The following is a 13,942-nucleotide window of genomic DNA, read 5'->3' as shown; positions in this document are numbered from 1 at the left end:
CGGGTGCGGGCCCAATTCCAATGCAGATTTCACCTCTAGAGAAAACTACGCGGCGCTCTGGCATGCATATACGAAGTGGACATTAGGGGTGTCTTTGCCAGAGGCCTTGGCTTGACCTCATTTCACACTCAAGGAGAAGAAATCTAAGTCCACAGAGCTCAACTGCAAAAGTTTTCCATTTACAGAGCTCTGACAGGTCAGCCCACGTTGTCATCTTGTCTGTGCGCAAGCATGGGGGTTCGAATAGAGCGAAGACAGTTCTAGGTTTGTCAGTCGCCGAACTCCAGGCATCTCTGTAGCTCCGGCATCTAAAGCCGACATTAGCATAAGGGAGGTGTCCAACGAACGTCTGAATGAATGAAAAGGGCTGGGAACCAGAGTGAGCGGGAAGCCACTTGGAAAACACCCATTTGAGGAGGTGTTTCATCTAGGCCTGTGAAACGCGGCAGATTTTCCCAGGACCCCTCCTCCCTTCCCCTCGGCCCCGCCTCCTGACCCCTCCATTCCCCGTCCCCGTTGTAATCCCCTCCGGTTTTCCTCAGTCTCCACGTACGTCCCTCAGGGCGCGTCCCAAAACCCGGATAACCGGAGCACTCCCCATGGACTACACTGAGGGCTCGCCCGCGGAGGAGCCGCCTGCGCATGCTCCATCGCTTGGGTAGGTTTCCAGGGAAGGCAGCGAGCAGGATCCCTTAGTCCGCGGGCGGCGCGAGGCGTCTGGCTCTTCGCGGCGGCTGCGAGGGGAAAAGAAGCGCGGGGGCTGGGTGGAATCGAGGAGTGAGGAAAAAGGGAAGGGGCGGGGGAGAGGGACCAGGGAAGGCGTCAGGGGGAATCTCGCGAGGGTTGGAGTTTTGGCGAGAGTTTGTGGAAGATGGCGCCTGTTGTGACAGGGTAAGTCTGGGGGAATCGGAGCGCTGGGAATCGGGAAAGTTGCGGGCGTCTCGCAGCCCGCGTTGGGCGGCGTGTTCGGGGCAGCGGCGCGCTTGGCGTCCGGGGCCGCGGGGGCGGCGTCGCGTGCGTCGAGCGCGGCGGCGGCGTGTGGCCGTGCGCTGCTCGCTCTGCGCCGCCGTGGCTCGGGCTCCGGCGCGTGAGGGCGGGCGGCGGCGGCGGCGGCAGCGACGCCGGCGGGTGCGGGCGTGAGTGCGGCCGGGCGCGCGGGGCCCGCGGGCGCCGTGCGGGTCGCGCGCTTCTTGCACCTCCGCCCGCCTCTAGCGTCTCCGTCCGCGGGCCCGTATTCCGGCCCCGCGCAGCTTTGTTCCTCCGGGCGGTCGTCGCCTCCTCACCGGGCCGGTGTCCCCGGCCCCGGGCGCTTTGTCTTCCCCGCTGCCCCCCGCGACTCTCTACCCCCGGCCCTTTGTTTCACCGCCTTGGGCGCTTTGTCCGACCCGGCGCGCCCCGCATCGCTTTTCCATCTCCTCCCCTCAGCTGTCCTTCCTCCCGTGCCCCTTTGTTGTGCCCTTTGCTATTCCGTAGCTCAGTGACCTGCCACAGCCCAGGCACCAGATTTCTGTCTTTTAATTTTTCTTCCATTATTTTTCTCACGTGTTTTCCTCTCACCTTTCGATTTGGTACTTGATCACTCCCGGAGTCTTTGTCTCCCCCATTTAGTGGCTTTTTCACTTGGCACCCCCTTCCCCTCCCATCATCGGTTGATTTATCCACTACCCACGGAGTATGTCGGCTGAACTGTCTCAGCCTCAGGGACTCCATCTGGTGCTTCTGCGCGCAGACAGACCCTACGGTTTGTTGTTGTTTTTGTGGGTCTTAAAGAGGCATGGAGATAGTTTCCTCCTCGGCGTTCCGCACCCTTTTCTCTCGGGATTATGTGTACACGCACACACACACGCACACACACCTTTCTCTCGGGATTACAATGTCTCTAGTTTTCTTCGCGATCTCTTTGGGCGCATGGTTGTTTTGCTTGGAAACAGTAGCCCTGGAAAAAGATCTAGTCTTTTGGTTATTGCTCTTCCACCCCCGCCCCCTTTGCCCTTAGGCCGTTTCTGATGGCCTAGGCCAAGGGCAGCTGTCGTAGATTTGCTTCTGGGTGTTGTAGGAAGGTTAAAAGAGGTGCGAGGTTTGTTTTTGTTTTTGTTTTGTGTTGGTGTGTGAGACTAGTTTCAGATATCCACGTTAGCTATTCATTAGGTACGTGAATAGTAGTAGCGTCAATTTTGATGTTAAAAACTTCTGAATATTCGTGCGGAAAATTTCAGCATTTTCTAGACTATAGGTCTAAAGTTAGTTATTTTACCATTAACTTCTGCTCCCTAAGGAAAAGGGAGGCATCCTTTTTGGGAGTTTGATATAAATGTTTTACTTTTTCTTCATCATTAGTTTATAATTATCTACTTTTGCTCTGTAGAACGTGACAATCCTTCTGTCCCGTCTTTGGAGTTGAAATGAGGAACACGCTTAAGAGTGCAGTTTCTGGTTGATGAATACTGCTTCTAGAATCTTTGTGGAATGCATTAATCAAATGCAATTAAAAGACATTTAAGTAGTAGTCTTAAGTAAGGTGAAGTCACTTCGAATGTTAAAGGAGCTTTAAATTGTTCACAGTGCTTATTGTTATGGTAATGTAAAAACTGGGAGTTGTGTGCGTGGGGGAAGGGTGGTGTGGTGTATTTAAATAGCCTGAGTATTCTGGTACTGGGGGTTAAGAAGTATTCAATTTACCAGGATTACTGGATTGGATATATTGTTCAAAAATTGGTCCCCCCCCTTACTAGTTGATCACTCATTTTAGAAGTTGTGTTAACAAAATCATGTGGAGTGTCATTTCCTTTATAAACTAAAGTCCCACATAAAGTGCTGCTAGTAGAGGATGTACAAGATTTAGTGTGAGGAATGTTGTTAAACATTTTTTTTTTTGAAGGCTGCGATTGGAATTAGTAGTTTGAATTTTATTTAATGGAAAATCTTGTTTCCTAATTGATACGTGAGGGTTTTGTGAAAATTTGCAGTCTGGGTTCCATGAGTGGATTTTACCTGTAATCATTTGTCTCCTGTACTTTTTCTTTGTGCATAATCATTCTTTTGAAGGTAAAATCTTGACTACACTTCTTCTGACTCTGAACAAAAATGTAAATATAGTGTAATGGAATGTATTTTGTTCTGACTTGTACATTTAGGAATGATCACACAAAAATCATAAAAGCAACTTTTACAAACTGAGTTGTGTAGGTTTTTTTGTTTCTAAATTGAATTAAGACCTTTATTTTGTGATCATATGAAACAACGCTTTTACTAAATTATATCAAACAGCAGCATATTTAGAACATACCGGGTCAGTTGTGGTTGGGACACTTTCGTTCTGATTAGTGACTATTAAAGCTTTAAATTTATTGTCCAGGTATATTGCAAATGGGTCTGCATGGTGTTCTCAGAAAAAAAAGAAGATGCTTACTTGTAGTATTTTCAGATCTGTTCTAATACATGCTTCTGTGTATTGGATTATTTAAATTAGGTTATTAAAAAGTTACCTTTTGTCCGATAACAACAGATTTCTGTCCTTAAAAGGGTAAGATAAAAAATGGTTTGGGAGAAAGCCACTCTTGCCAGCTGTACATTAAATAATCTTTGGCACTCTGGTTGGATAAGGTATTAGGGAAAAAATGGTGCGTTTGAAAGTTTTTACTAATCTTAATTCTAGGATTGGGTCATTTTAAAAAATAAAGTTTAAAAACCTATGATGTGGCTTTAAAACATTTTTTTGCTTCCTCCTAATACTAAATTTCATGTTATTTCAACTAGGGGCAGTATTTTCTCATGGATTGACTAAAAGTTGTTATTCTTGGCATCTGGCTTTATGATTATTTCCAAGTTACTCTACTTCCCCTGGGCCAATTTCCTAACTATGTAGTAAAATGGGAATTGTAATAACTTGCCACATCTGCACAGGATTGCTGTGCCTCAGGATTTGCAGAGAGCATCCTTGGATGAAAGGTGTGGTTAAGGTCTAGGAATTGTTACTGAAATAAGCTGATGTGAAGTAGGTCATATTTTATAGGAAGTCAAGTAGGAGGTTATAAACGAAGTTCTTGGCAAGTTACAGTGGTGATAGTGGGATGAAAAAAATAAAAATATGTATTATAGTTTGGGTAATAAAACCAGTACATTTTTTCCCCTATAAGCTTAGAGGGAGAGGGATTAGTAAAACAAATTACAGGGTGGTGTATTTGTTGTATAAGAAATTGAAAATCTGTCAGACTCATATGTAATAACACATTGTAAAATTATGGGATGCTTTCCCTCTTTTGATCTGTTTTCTGCATATGTTTTTTTTTTTTTTTAAAGATTTTATTTATTTATTTGACAGAGAGAGATCACAAGTAGGCAAAGAGGCAGGCAGAGAGAGAGAGGAAGGGAAGCAGGCTCCCTGCCGAGCAGAGAGCCCAATGTGGGGCTCGATCCCAGGACCCTGAGATCATGACCTGTGCCGAAGGCAGAGGCTTTAACCCACTGAGTCACCCAGGTGCCCGGTGATTTTTTTTAAGTTTTTATTTTATGCATATGGGTAGTATGTTTTAAAAATGGTGGCACAAAATGTTTTCATTAGCCTCTAGGCCAAATCTGTAAATAGTAATGACTATTTCAGTATCCCTTATAGTTTTTAATGCTTTGTTACTTGCTCTACAGAATATTTTCTAACAGCCAAGGCCATGATTTCAGGGTTGGCCCTTGATCTAGGAGAGTGTTTTACATTTAGGAGATGCTCCTAAGATACTCACTTAACAAACAAAACCTGTTGCTTCTGTTCTTGGTAGATGGTACAACATCCCAGCTAAGTTTCCCAAGCGAAGTTTCTGGATTCCTCTCTTACACTAACGCTTCACATTTAGACACTAAGAACTGAAAATTTTCCCTCCAGAAAATCTCTTGTATCAGTGTCATTCATCCCTACTGCTACAATTCATGTTCTTATCATTTCTCATATGAGTTAGTATAAACATTGGTAGCTTCCTTTTTCTGTTTGTAGACTCACCTCCTTTATCCAGATTCCACAGTCTAAAGAGCAAATCTGATCACTTTACTTCTTAGTTTAAAAACCTTTCAATGGCTCCCCCTAGCAGCCTTCATTAAAGAGGCAGTGGAGTAGAGAGTATGAGCTCATATTTAGCATTTAATCCAGACTGGGTTCCAGTTCTGTCCCTGCCATTTAAAACCTCTTAACACTGACAAGTGATCTGACTTCTCTTTGCTTTTTTCCATCAATTGCAAGATAATTACTCTTAGCTCAGTGGGTTTTGGTGAGGATTGACTGTGAGAAAACATTTAGTAGGATACCTGAACACATAGCAGGTGCTCAAATAATGTTAGCTAGTTAGGCATATATGGTTCTCTGTAACTATTTCATTTACGTTTTCTCTAGCTGAACTGTATGCCTTTCTTTCCTCTAATATTCAGTGCCCCGGCTATATTTAAGAATCTGTAGTTTCCTGGGTGGGTTTAGCAGTTTAATGCCTTCCAGTACATGAAAAGTGCTGGTATTAGTGGGTTATTATTCAAGACTTAGGTTTGGGGATATTCTAACAGGATCTACCAGCCTGGATTCAGTACCCCTGTAGTGTGTTCTTAAAGGACTCAGGAAAATTCTCTTGGAAGTGTCATACTGAGTTATTGTCTGTCACGTTCAGAGGCTGTTCGTTAGTTTCCTGGTGGCAGATACCTTTTTTTTTTTTAAATGATCATTTATATGTTCTTATACTCAAAAGAGTGTCCAATACATGATAGGGACTCAGTAAAAAGTTTTTTTGAACAAATGACTCAAGAATACTTCGAAAGCTTGGTGCAACCTGGTGCCTGTAGTCAGAATTTGATGTGCATAGGGGATGTATTGATTCTCCAGGAAATTTAATTGCTGAGGTACCCAAAAGAATTGATATTTTCAGCTACAGGAATTCTCATAGCCTCTGAGAACATAATAGTGCAATCTTAGCCAGGAGTTCCTTTGGATTATACTATATTGTTTGTACAAAACTGATAAGCTTAAATTTCACATTTTGTTTTTTTGTATAGTTGACCAGTATTTCTAAAAGGGTTTCATTATTTTTACGTGTTTTAAGTTATTCTTAGATGCATTAAAACTTAAGACTCTGTGAACTGCTTCTTTTGGGGAGGGGGTGCATGCCATAGAACCAGATAATAACCTGATAATCATGATAATCTTCAGGAGGCCTCAGGAATTGTGGACAGGTTACAGTTTCTCCAAGCTTGAGTTTCTGCCTCTATAGAATAGGGAATGATAATTTTGTTGTATTTATCTGACAGGCATGTGACTATCAAATAAAGTAAAATATGTTAAGTTATAAAAGTCAAATAAAACATATATTTAAGTGATTTGTAAATACTAAAGAACTGTATACAAATATTTTCATTGTAACAAATCGTTTCTCCTGCTAACCTTTCACAGGCAGGGTTCAGGTTGGACTTTTTATTTTGTGGTTTGTGGGTCATGTTTTAGGAAGGCAGCAGTGTTTTTAGTGCAGAGGACCGCAGCCCTTGAAATATGTGCCTTCGCATTTTGAGCAGACATATTTGGTAAATTACTGTTCGACCATGGATGTTGTCATTGAGTCACCCCCAACTTTTGGGGTCTACTTGTTACTGCTGTCTTCTCTGCTTAGACAACTGTAATAATGTAGGAATGTTGAATGCCTGACGGCTAACCATCCTTCATACATCCTGCCCACAGTTCTGGATGCTCCTTAGGCCTAGCACAACATCATGGTGTCACTTACTCCTCATTAGGCCTACTTCTGCTTCAGGGAATGAAATGATATCCTAGTAGTATGAAAAGGATAATATGTTTCCTGAACATACTTCTGAGGAAAAGCCAGTGTTAGAGGCACTCTGACTTGGGTTCTATAATTGATAGTAATTACCTATCTGCATAAATATTTGTGTAGGTTTCAGATTGGTCATGTTCATGGCAGTCTTAGAAATATTTGCACTATTTTAAGTTTACAAAAACAGTACAGAAACCAGTGCTGATTAGGTATCCTGAGTTACAAAAACCTTGGGATGAAAATGCTGCACCTGTTGGATGTGAGCTGAAAGATACTAGATAATCAAGTTGACTATTTTTAACTCTCCTCCCACACTTCCTTTTCTATATTCAGTAGTTTTAACTTGGCCTTAGAGCTAATGTTTTTTCTGCGCATTGTTAATTAGATGATAGAATTATAAAAAGTTTATATAACCAGGAAAAATGTTTATCACTTTATGAAACTCTGTTATTTTTTATTAGTGTGGTAAAGTTTGTGTTCTATAACTGCAGTATTAGTTGCCTTATAAAGAACAGAACCAATGTTGTAGGGTTTTTTCTTTTTTATTATGAAAAATCTATTTTGAAACTAGTTTTTCTCCAGACAGAATATACTAGCTTTTGGCTGGTTTGCATAATTGGAAGAAGGGTATTTGTTCCCTTATTGGAAAACTGCAGACCCACTAAGATCTTGCCTTATTTTGCTAACATACCTTTTATTACTATTATTATTTCAAAGATTTTATTTCTTTATTTGACAGAGAGAGAGCGCGGGCACACCGGCAGGAGGAGCAGCAGGCAGAGGGAAAAAGGGAGAAGCAGGCTCCCTGCAGAGCAGGGGGAACCCAATGTGGAACTCGATCCCAGGACCCCAGGATCATGACTTGAGCCAAAGGTGGTCTTTCAACCGACTGAGCCACCCAGGCACCCTAACATACCATTTTTTAAAAAATAATTGTTTGAGAGAGAGAGAGAGTGCATGCATCAGGGGGAGGGGCAGAGGGACCCAGAGAGGGTTAGAATCTCCAGCAGATTTCCCGCTCAGCAGGAAACCAGCCACATGGGGCTGGATCTCATGACCCCAAGATCATGACCTGAGCTGAAACCAAGAGTAGGATTCTCAACTGACTGAGCCACCCAGGCACCCCATTTTTTGTTGTTGTTTTTGTTTTGTTTTGTTTTTAATAGGCTTTATTTTTTGGAGCAGTTTTAGGTTCACAGCAATATCCAGGGGAAGGTACAGAGATTCCCCATGTTCTTCCTGCCCCTGTAAAGACATAGCCTCCTTCATTATCAACGTCTCAGCAGAGTGGCCGATTTGTCATAATTGATAAACTTGCACATTATTATCTGAGTCATAGTCTACATTAGACTTTGTCCTTTGGGTTTGGACAAATGTGAATGTATCCATACCAGCGTAGTATTTTGTAGAGTAGTTTCATTGCCCTAAAAATCCTGTGTTCTGCCCACTCATCCCCTTCCCACCCCTAACCCCTGCAACCACTGAGCTTTGTATTGTCTCTTCAGTTCCTAGCATGCGTTTTCCAATCATTTAATTTTTGGTTTGAGTATGAGAAAATTTTTCATTCAGAAAATTATATAGTTCTGTACAGAGCTCCTGATACCAAATACCAACTGGAGGAAGCAGAAACATTGAGGTTCCCAATCATGAAGGGAGGGGTTAAGGGAAATGCCTATAACCGTGCTTTAGTATAACTGCTTAAATATGTTTTAAATAAACAATTGCTGAACACATAATAGGTGTGACTGCTACGTTAGCAGTTTTATAAAGGTGGCCAAGAAGTTGTCTGGTAAAGCTCATGATTTAGTGGAAAGTGCATAGATATAACAAAGATTCTAAGTGCTGTAACATGTATAATGTTGGTGGGAACACAGGTGTGAATGATTATTTTAATTGCAGGAGAGTTCTTAGAAAAGGTAAGAGTCTATAGGGGTATTAGGAAATAAAACTGGAAAAGCATTTGGGCCTTCTTGGAGGACCTTGAGTGCAAAGTTAAGGGCTTGGATGTCAATCAGGGTTTGGGGTAAGAGGGCATTCATTGAACATTGTCAGAGGTGAGGTGGGGTGTAATCAGTGTCATATAGATTGGGGTGGATGGAGACCATAGGAGAAATGTACCCAAGATCTGATCTTCATAGTAGCAGGCCTAGGAATGGAAAGAACAGAACAGCTTTTTGAGACAGGATGGTATTGGGAGCTTTGGAATCAGTACTCTGTAGACAATCTGTGGCTACAAGCATTTCACTTAATCTGGTTTGCCCTTGTCTGAAAAATTGGAGAAAACAATACTTCGTGGTATTGGTGTGAAGGTTATATGAGATCTGAGATTGTAATATGCCTAGCTCCGTTCTAGGAGTAGTAGTTGCTCAATAAACAGGTTCTTCTCTTCCCCTTATCTGGAGTAGAATTTAAAAGATAAGATGGGGGAGCAGGGAAGGGTGGAAGGAAGGCAGGGTGGGGGAAAACCAAATAATAAAGCTGGGTGAAGTGATTAGAAATGGGAAAGTCTGAGTGAGGTGAGCAGGTACAAGAAAACCTACATAACAGTGTTTTGTTTCTTTTAGCTTTTGAACAAATGCTGAATACTTAATTTGCATATTTCTGTAACATTTTTACATACTTTTGTAACATTTAACATCTTTCTGCAGTTATATAAATATATCTGTATTGAGTGTTTCTCCCCTTCTAAATCTGATTTGTCAGCCAGCTCTGTAAGGACAGGATCAGTATTTTACTTACCTTGCATAATTATGTCGCAATTGTTAGCCGAAAACGTTACTTGCTAGATGAATAGGACTTGAATGGATTTAATATATAAACTTGCCACTAGGTGGCACTTACTCTGAGTGATAAATCTGACGTTCAGCGTAGATTAGTTCTTCTAGGAACCCATGGAGAAACTGACCACCTGGATTATGGTTAGCTTTCAGCCATTCCTGGGCCATACTTTTTTTTTTTTTTTTTTTTTTAAAGATTTTATTTATTTATTTGACAGATCACAAGCAGGCAGAGAGGCAGGCAGAGAGAGAGGAGGAAGCAGGCTCCCCTAGAGAGCAGAGAGCCCGATGCGGGGCTCGATCCCAGGACTCTGAGATCATGACCTGAGCCGAAGGCAGTGGCTTAACCCACTGAGCCACCCAGGCGCCCCTGGGCCATACTTTTTGAAGTGGAATATGAAACATACATTAAATAGAAAACTCAAAGTATTGAAAAATAGAAAAGCATAATGCCATAACATGTCCTGTAGAAAGAAGCTGAAAGGAAGCTCAGTGAAATTGCGCAAGTGACCAAATTCTCCATCTCCAAACGTATAGACAGTGAAGCCTTGGTGGTTAGATTTTAGGCGATGATTTTTATGGTTAAAGGAGAAGACTGTAGGAAGTTGTTTCTTGCTGGATTTACTGAAAGATGATGATGAAGTTTGTAGAGATACTAGACTGTGATTCTGTGTTATTTATGTTTTGGTATATTGTGTTCTCCGTATAACATACCATAGTATGTAATTATATCCAGTGTGACAAATGTTAGAGATTGTTAACTCCATTAGATTCAAGAAACTTCAGAGCTGGAAAAGACCTCACTAATCATGTGTTCTAAAGTAACTAATTTTTTTTTTTTTTTTTAAGATGTTATTTGTTTATTTGACACAGAGGGAGAGAGAGTGAGTGAGCATGCAAGTAGGGGGAGAGGCAGGGGGAGAGGAAGAAGCTTGATCCCAGGATGCTGGGATCATGACATGAGCTGAAGGCCGGCTTAACGGACTGAGCCACCCAGACACCCCTAAAGTAACTACTTATTTAAACGAAGGCACAGATAGACTGAGTAATTTCCAGTTGGCTAATGGCTGAGACCCATTCAGTAATTGAGCTGAGTCTAGTTCTGGTTTGTTTTTTAGGGAGAGACTTGTGCTGGTCTTTTGTCTATATACCACTCCGCTGCTTTTTAATGTTACATGCTCTTTGCTTTGTCTTTGTTTTTCCTGTGAGTGTGAACTTAACACCAAGAATGCAAATCTCTCAGTCCCAAGCTTGGTTTGAGGGCTGCTGCCAGTGTTAGTTAATAAACCATCAGCTCTGAGCTTGCCTTTTCTTTCCTCCTTGGCTGTTTTCCTGTGCTTGATGCTGCTTATGTTCTCTGTCTTATAGTTTTGACTGACCAGTGTTCTGTTTTAGAACACATTTGTTCTCAGTGCCCACTTGTCACCCACTCTCTTTAGTTGTCCCTACTCTAGAACTGTGTGGGTTCTGGCTTACCTGGCTCACCCCAGTGTCTGCCTCTTGCCTCCCTAGCATCTTAATTCTGCCACTTGCACTAAATTGCAGCTTGTTGTTTCCAGAGCCTCTGGTAGAGAAAATGGATGGACAGAAAAAGAGATTTAGATTAAAGACCGTCATATAAGGAAGGAGGCTATAACTTGAAATTTTACGCTAGAAGATGTACCATTTATGAACCTGGTGATTTTTATACAGGGGTTTTTCTAACGTATATGTCAGGACAGTATTATTCCCTGACTGTGGAATTCATTAAATGTGTTGTATCTATTATCTGTGTTTAACCAAACGTCAGGGAAGTGAATTAAATCCATTTCAGCATTCCAAAGATAGTAGTGATAGTTTTAGTAATTTACTTACAGCTTATAATGAGTGTTCTCATTTGATTAAATGGATAGTACTGAATTAGTGGGAGTTGCCTCTTAACTACTGTGATGTTAAAAAAACAAACTTGGTAGCTGTAGCTTTCAAAGATTATTTCCCAATTATTGGTAAACAAGCCATTTTTTATCCTGGCCTACTCCACGATATAGGGGAAATCTTTTACGTATAGGATTTAGGAACATACCGTTTACTTAAACCTGGTTTCCAAGGATGTAACTCCTGAAAGTTGTCAGTTGGTAAATTAAATATCTTAAATTGTATTAGAATTTAAATTACCGTGGTAGCTTAGATGTGCAGTTGATTTATTTTTTCATCTCATTTTTAGCTTGTTTTTCTAATTCAGGCAAGTGATTGTTGATGTGGGACTTTTTCTTAAGGGTTAATTAATGTCATCCGTAAATACTTGGATTATGTTTTCTGTTGGAAAAATGTATACAAGAAATTCAAAATTTATTTGAATATATTATGAAAAGTCAGCTGCTGTAGTCTTCCACCAGGAAATTAACTGCTGTGAACAATTGGGAGTATAGTCTTCAACTTTTCTTTCTTTCTTTTTTTTTTTTTAGTGGAAATGCTGACATTCTATTAAATGTCAGTAGTTTAGTAAACATATAAAGGGGTTTTAGGGAATTGACATTTTGTTGAGTATCTACTGAGTCCTCAACTACATTGAGGGAGATAGTATCTCCATTTTATAGTTAAGAAGTCTGAGGGTCTGGTATTTAGTAATTTAACTCAAGTTCATGAAGCTTTACTTCTGCCTCTGCCATTCATTGCCCTGCCTGTACTGATAAGAGCTTTTGTCTCTACCTAAATGAAAACCACCTGAAAGCTTCCAAGCTCTTTCCTAGGTGGCAAGCAGTGCCAGAGAGAATTCTAATAAAGTTTATTATATTAGATTATTACTTTAGATGAAGTATTAGATTTACTATTTGATTATTTGAAAAATAAATGTATTCTAGAAATGCATTCAAAGTTAGATTTGATGATGTATTTATAACCATATTTTTCCAATGAAGTGTCTTTTTCTTCTTTTGTGTAATAACTTTATTTTCCAGGTGATACTTTTTGTCAACTTATTTTTTTTAAGATTTTATTTACTTATTTGACAGAGATCAAAAGTAGGCAGAGAGGCAGGCAGAGAGAGAGAGAGAGAGGGGGGGGGGGAAGCAGGCTCCCTGCTGAGCAGAGAGCCCAATGCCGGGCTCCATCCCAGGACCCCGGGATCATGACCTGAGCCGAAGGCAGAGGCTTTAAGCCACGGAGCCACCCAGGCACCCCACTTTTTGTCAACTTATATGAAGTATTTTCTCCTGCTGTTTCATTTGTCATTCAGTTTTATTATTGTCTTGAGTTTAAAATTTTAATGTAGTCAAATTTGTAGTTTTGCCTTTGGCTTTATGTTTTGCTTGTCTTCCTCACACCTGAAATTACAAAAGCATTCTTTTGCTTTTCTTATAAATGTTCTTTTACAATTTAAAAAATTATTTATCCCTTTAACCCTTCTGGGAGATTTTGGTTGGTTGGTTTGTTGTTTTTTTTTTGTTTTTGTTTTTTTTCCTGTGTGTTATGTGATGAGGCTCTGACCTTATTTTTTCTAAGTGTATAACCAAATGTATTGTTTTCATATACTCAGTTTTTTTCTGTCTTCTGTTGTATAGAGTTGTGCTTCTTAAAATGAGATCCTTGGAGGGCAGCAGTGGGCAAACTTTTTAAAATGCACATTCTTTCACTCCACCCCAGACCTCCTGTCTCTGAAGCCCTGGAGGAATAGAGTCTGGCAGTCTGTTTTATTTAGCAAGCCGTCCAGGTGATTTTGATGCCTGTTGAAGTTTGTAAATCATGGTTGAGAACTCCTCCCTGCTCCTGCACTGGATCCCATCCCTTCTCAGCTACTCTAGAACATTGGGGTAGCCTAGCCAGCTGCCTTCCCTGTCTCTCGTCTCAGTTATTACCTTTCTCTTGAAGTATCCTTGACAGTATATAAACATGCTCTTATTTCTCTGGATTCCGCATTCCCCTTTTAGTTTTCTTTTTCTCCTTTGCAATAAACTTCCTATGCAGAGTTCTTTCTGTCTCCACTCTCCATTCTCCCTAAACCTACTTAAGCCAGGCCTTTATCTCCACCATTCCACAACAAAACCGCTCCTCTTGTTAAGCGTCTGCCTTTGGCTCGGGTCTCTGGGTTCGAGCCCCTTATAGGGCTCCCTGCTCAACCAGGAGCTTCTCCCTTTTCTTCCTGTTGCCCCTCACCCCCCCCCGCCCCCCATTGTGCTTGCTCTGTCTCCGTGAAATGAATGAATAAAATCTTAAAGAACAAAACCAAAAAACCCCTCCTCCCCTTAACTTACCATGTTAAAGTATGGGTGAATGTAGTGGTGAGTTTTTTTCATCTGTTACCTGACTTGATCAGCATTTGATATCTTGGATCACTGCCTTCTTGCTCAGATACTTTTAATTTGTCTTGTAGGATACAACTGTCCTCAGTAGCCACCT

At 41.2% G+C, this 13,942-nt stretch overlaps 1 protein-coding gene across 2 annotated transcripts in view; it reads left to right on the top strand.

The window, feature by feature from the left end:
- The first annotated feature begins 707 nt into the window (after positions 1 to 707).
- LOC111148915 (recombination signal binding protein for immunoglobulin kappa J region) overlaps positions 708 to 13,942 on the top strand; it is a 103,215-nt gene continuing 89,980 nt past the window's right edge. Inside the window, exon 1 of one of the 2 annotated variants that reach the window (XM_022505703.1) lies at positions 708 to 891. In XM_022505703.1, the coding sequence (XP_022361411.1) occupies positions 872 to 891 (20 nt within the window). In that variant the 5' untranslated portion in view covers positions 708 to 871. The remainder of the gene's footprint in view (positions 892 to 13,942) is intronic. The other variant, XM_022505706.1, reaches the window with a different exon arrangement.

Source organism: Enhydra lutris, unplaced genomic scaffold (assembly GCF_002288905.1).
Source record: "Enhydra lutris kenyoni isolate GAN:26980312 unplaced genomic scaffold, ASM228890v2 scaffoldscaffold21, whole genome shotgun sequence".
Lineage (NCBI taxonomy): Eukaryota > Metazoa > Chordata > Mammalia > Carnivora > Mustelidae > Enhydra > Enhydra lutris.
This window is presented reverse-complemented; position numbering and strand designations above follow the sequence as displayed.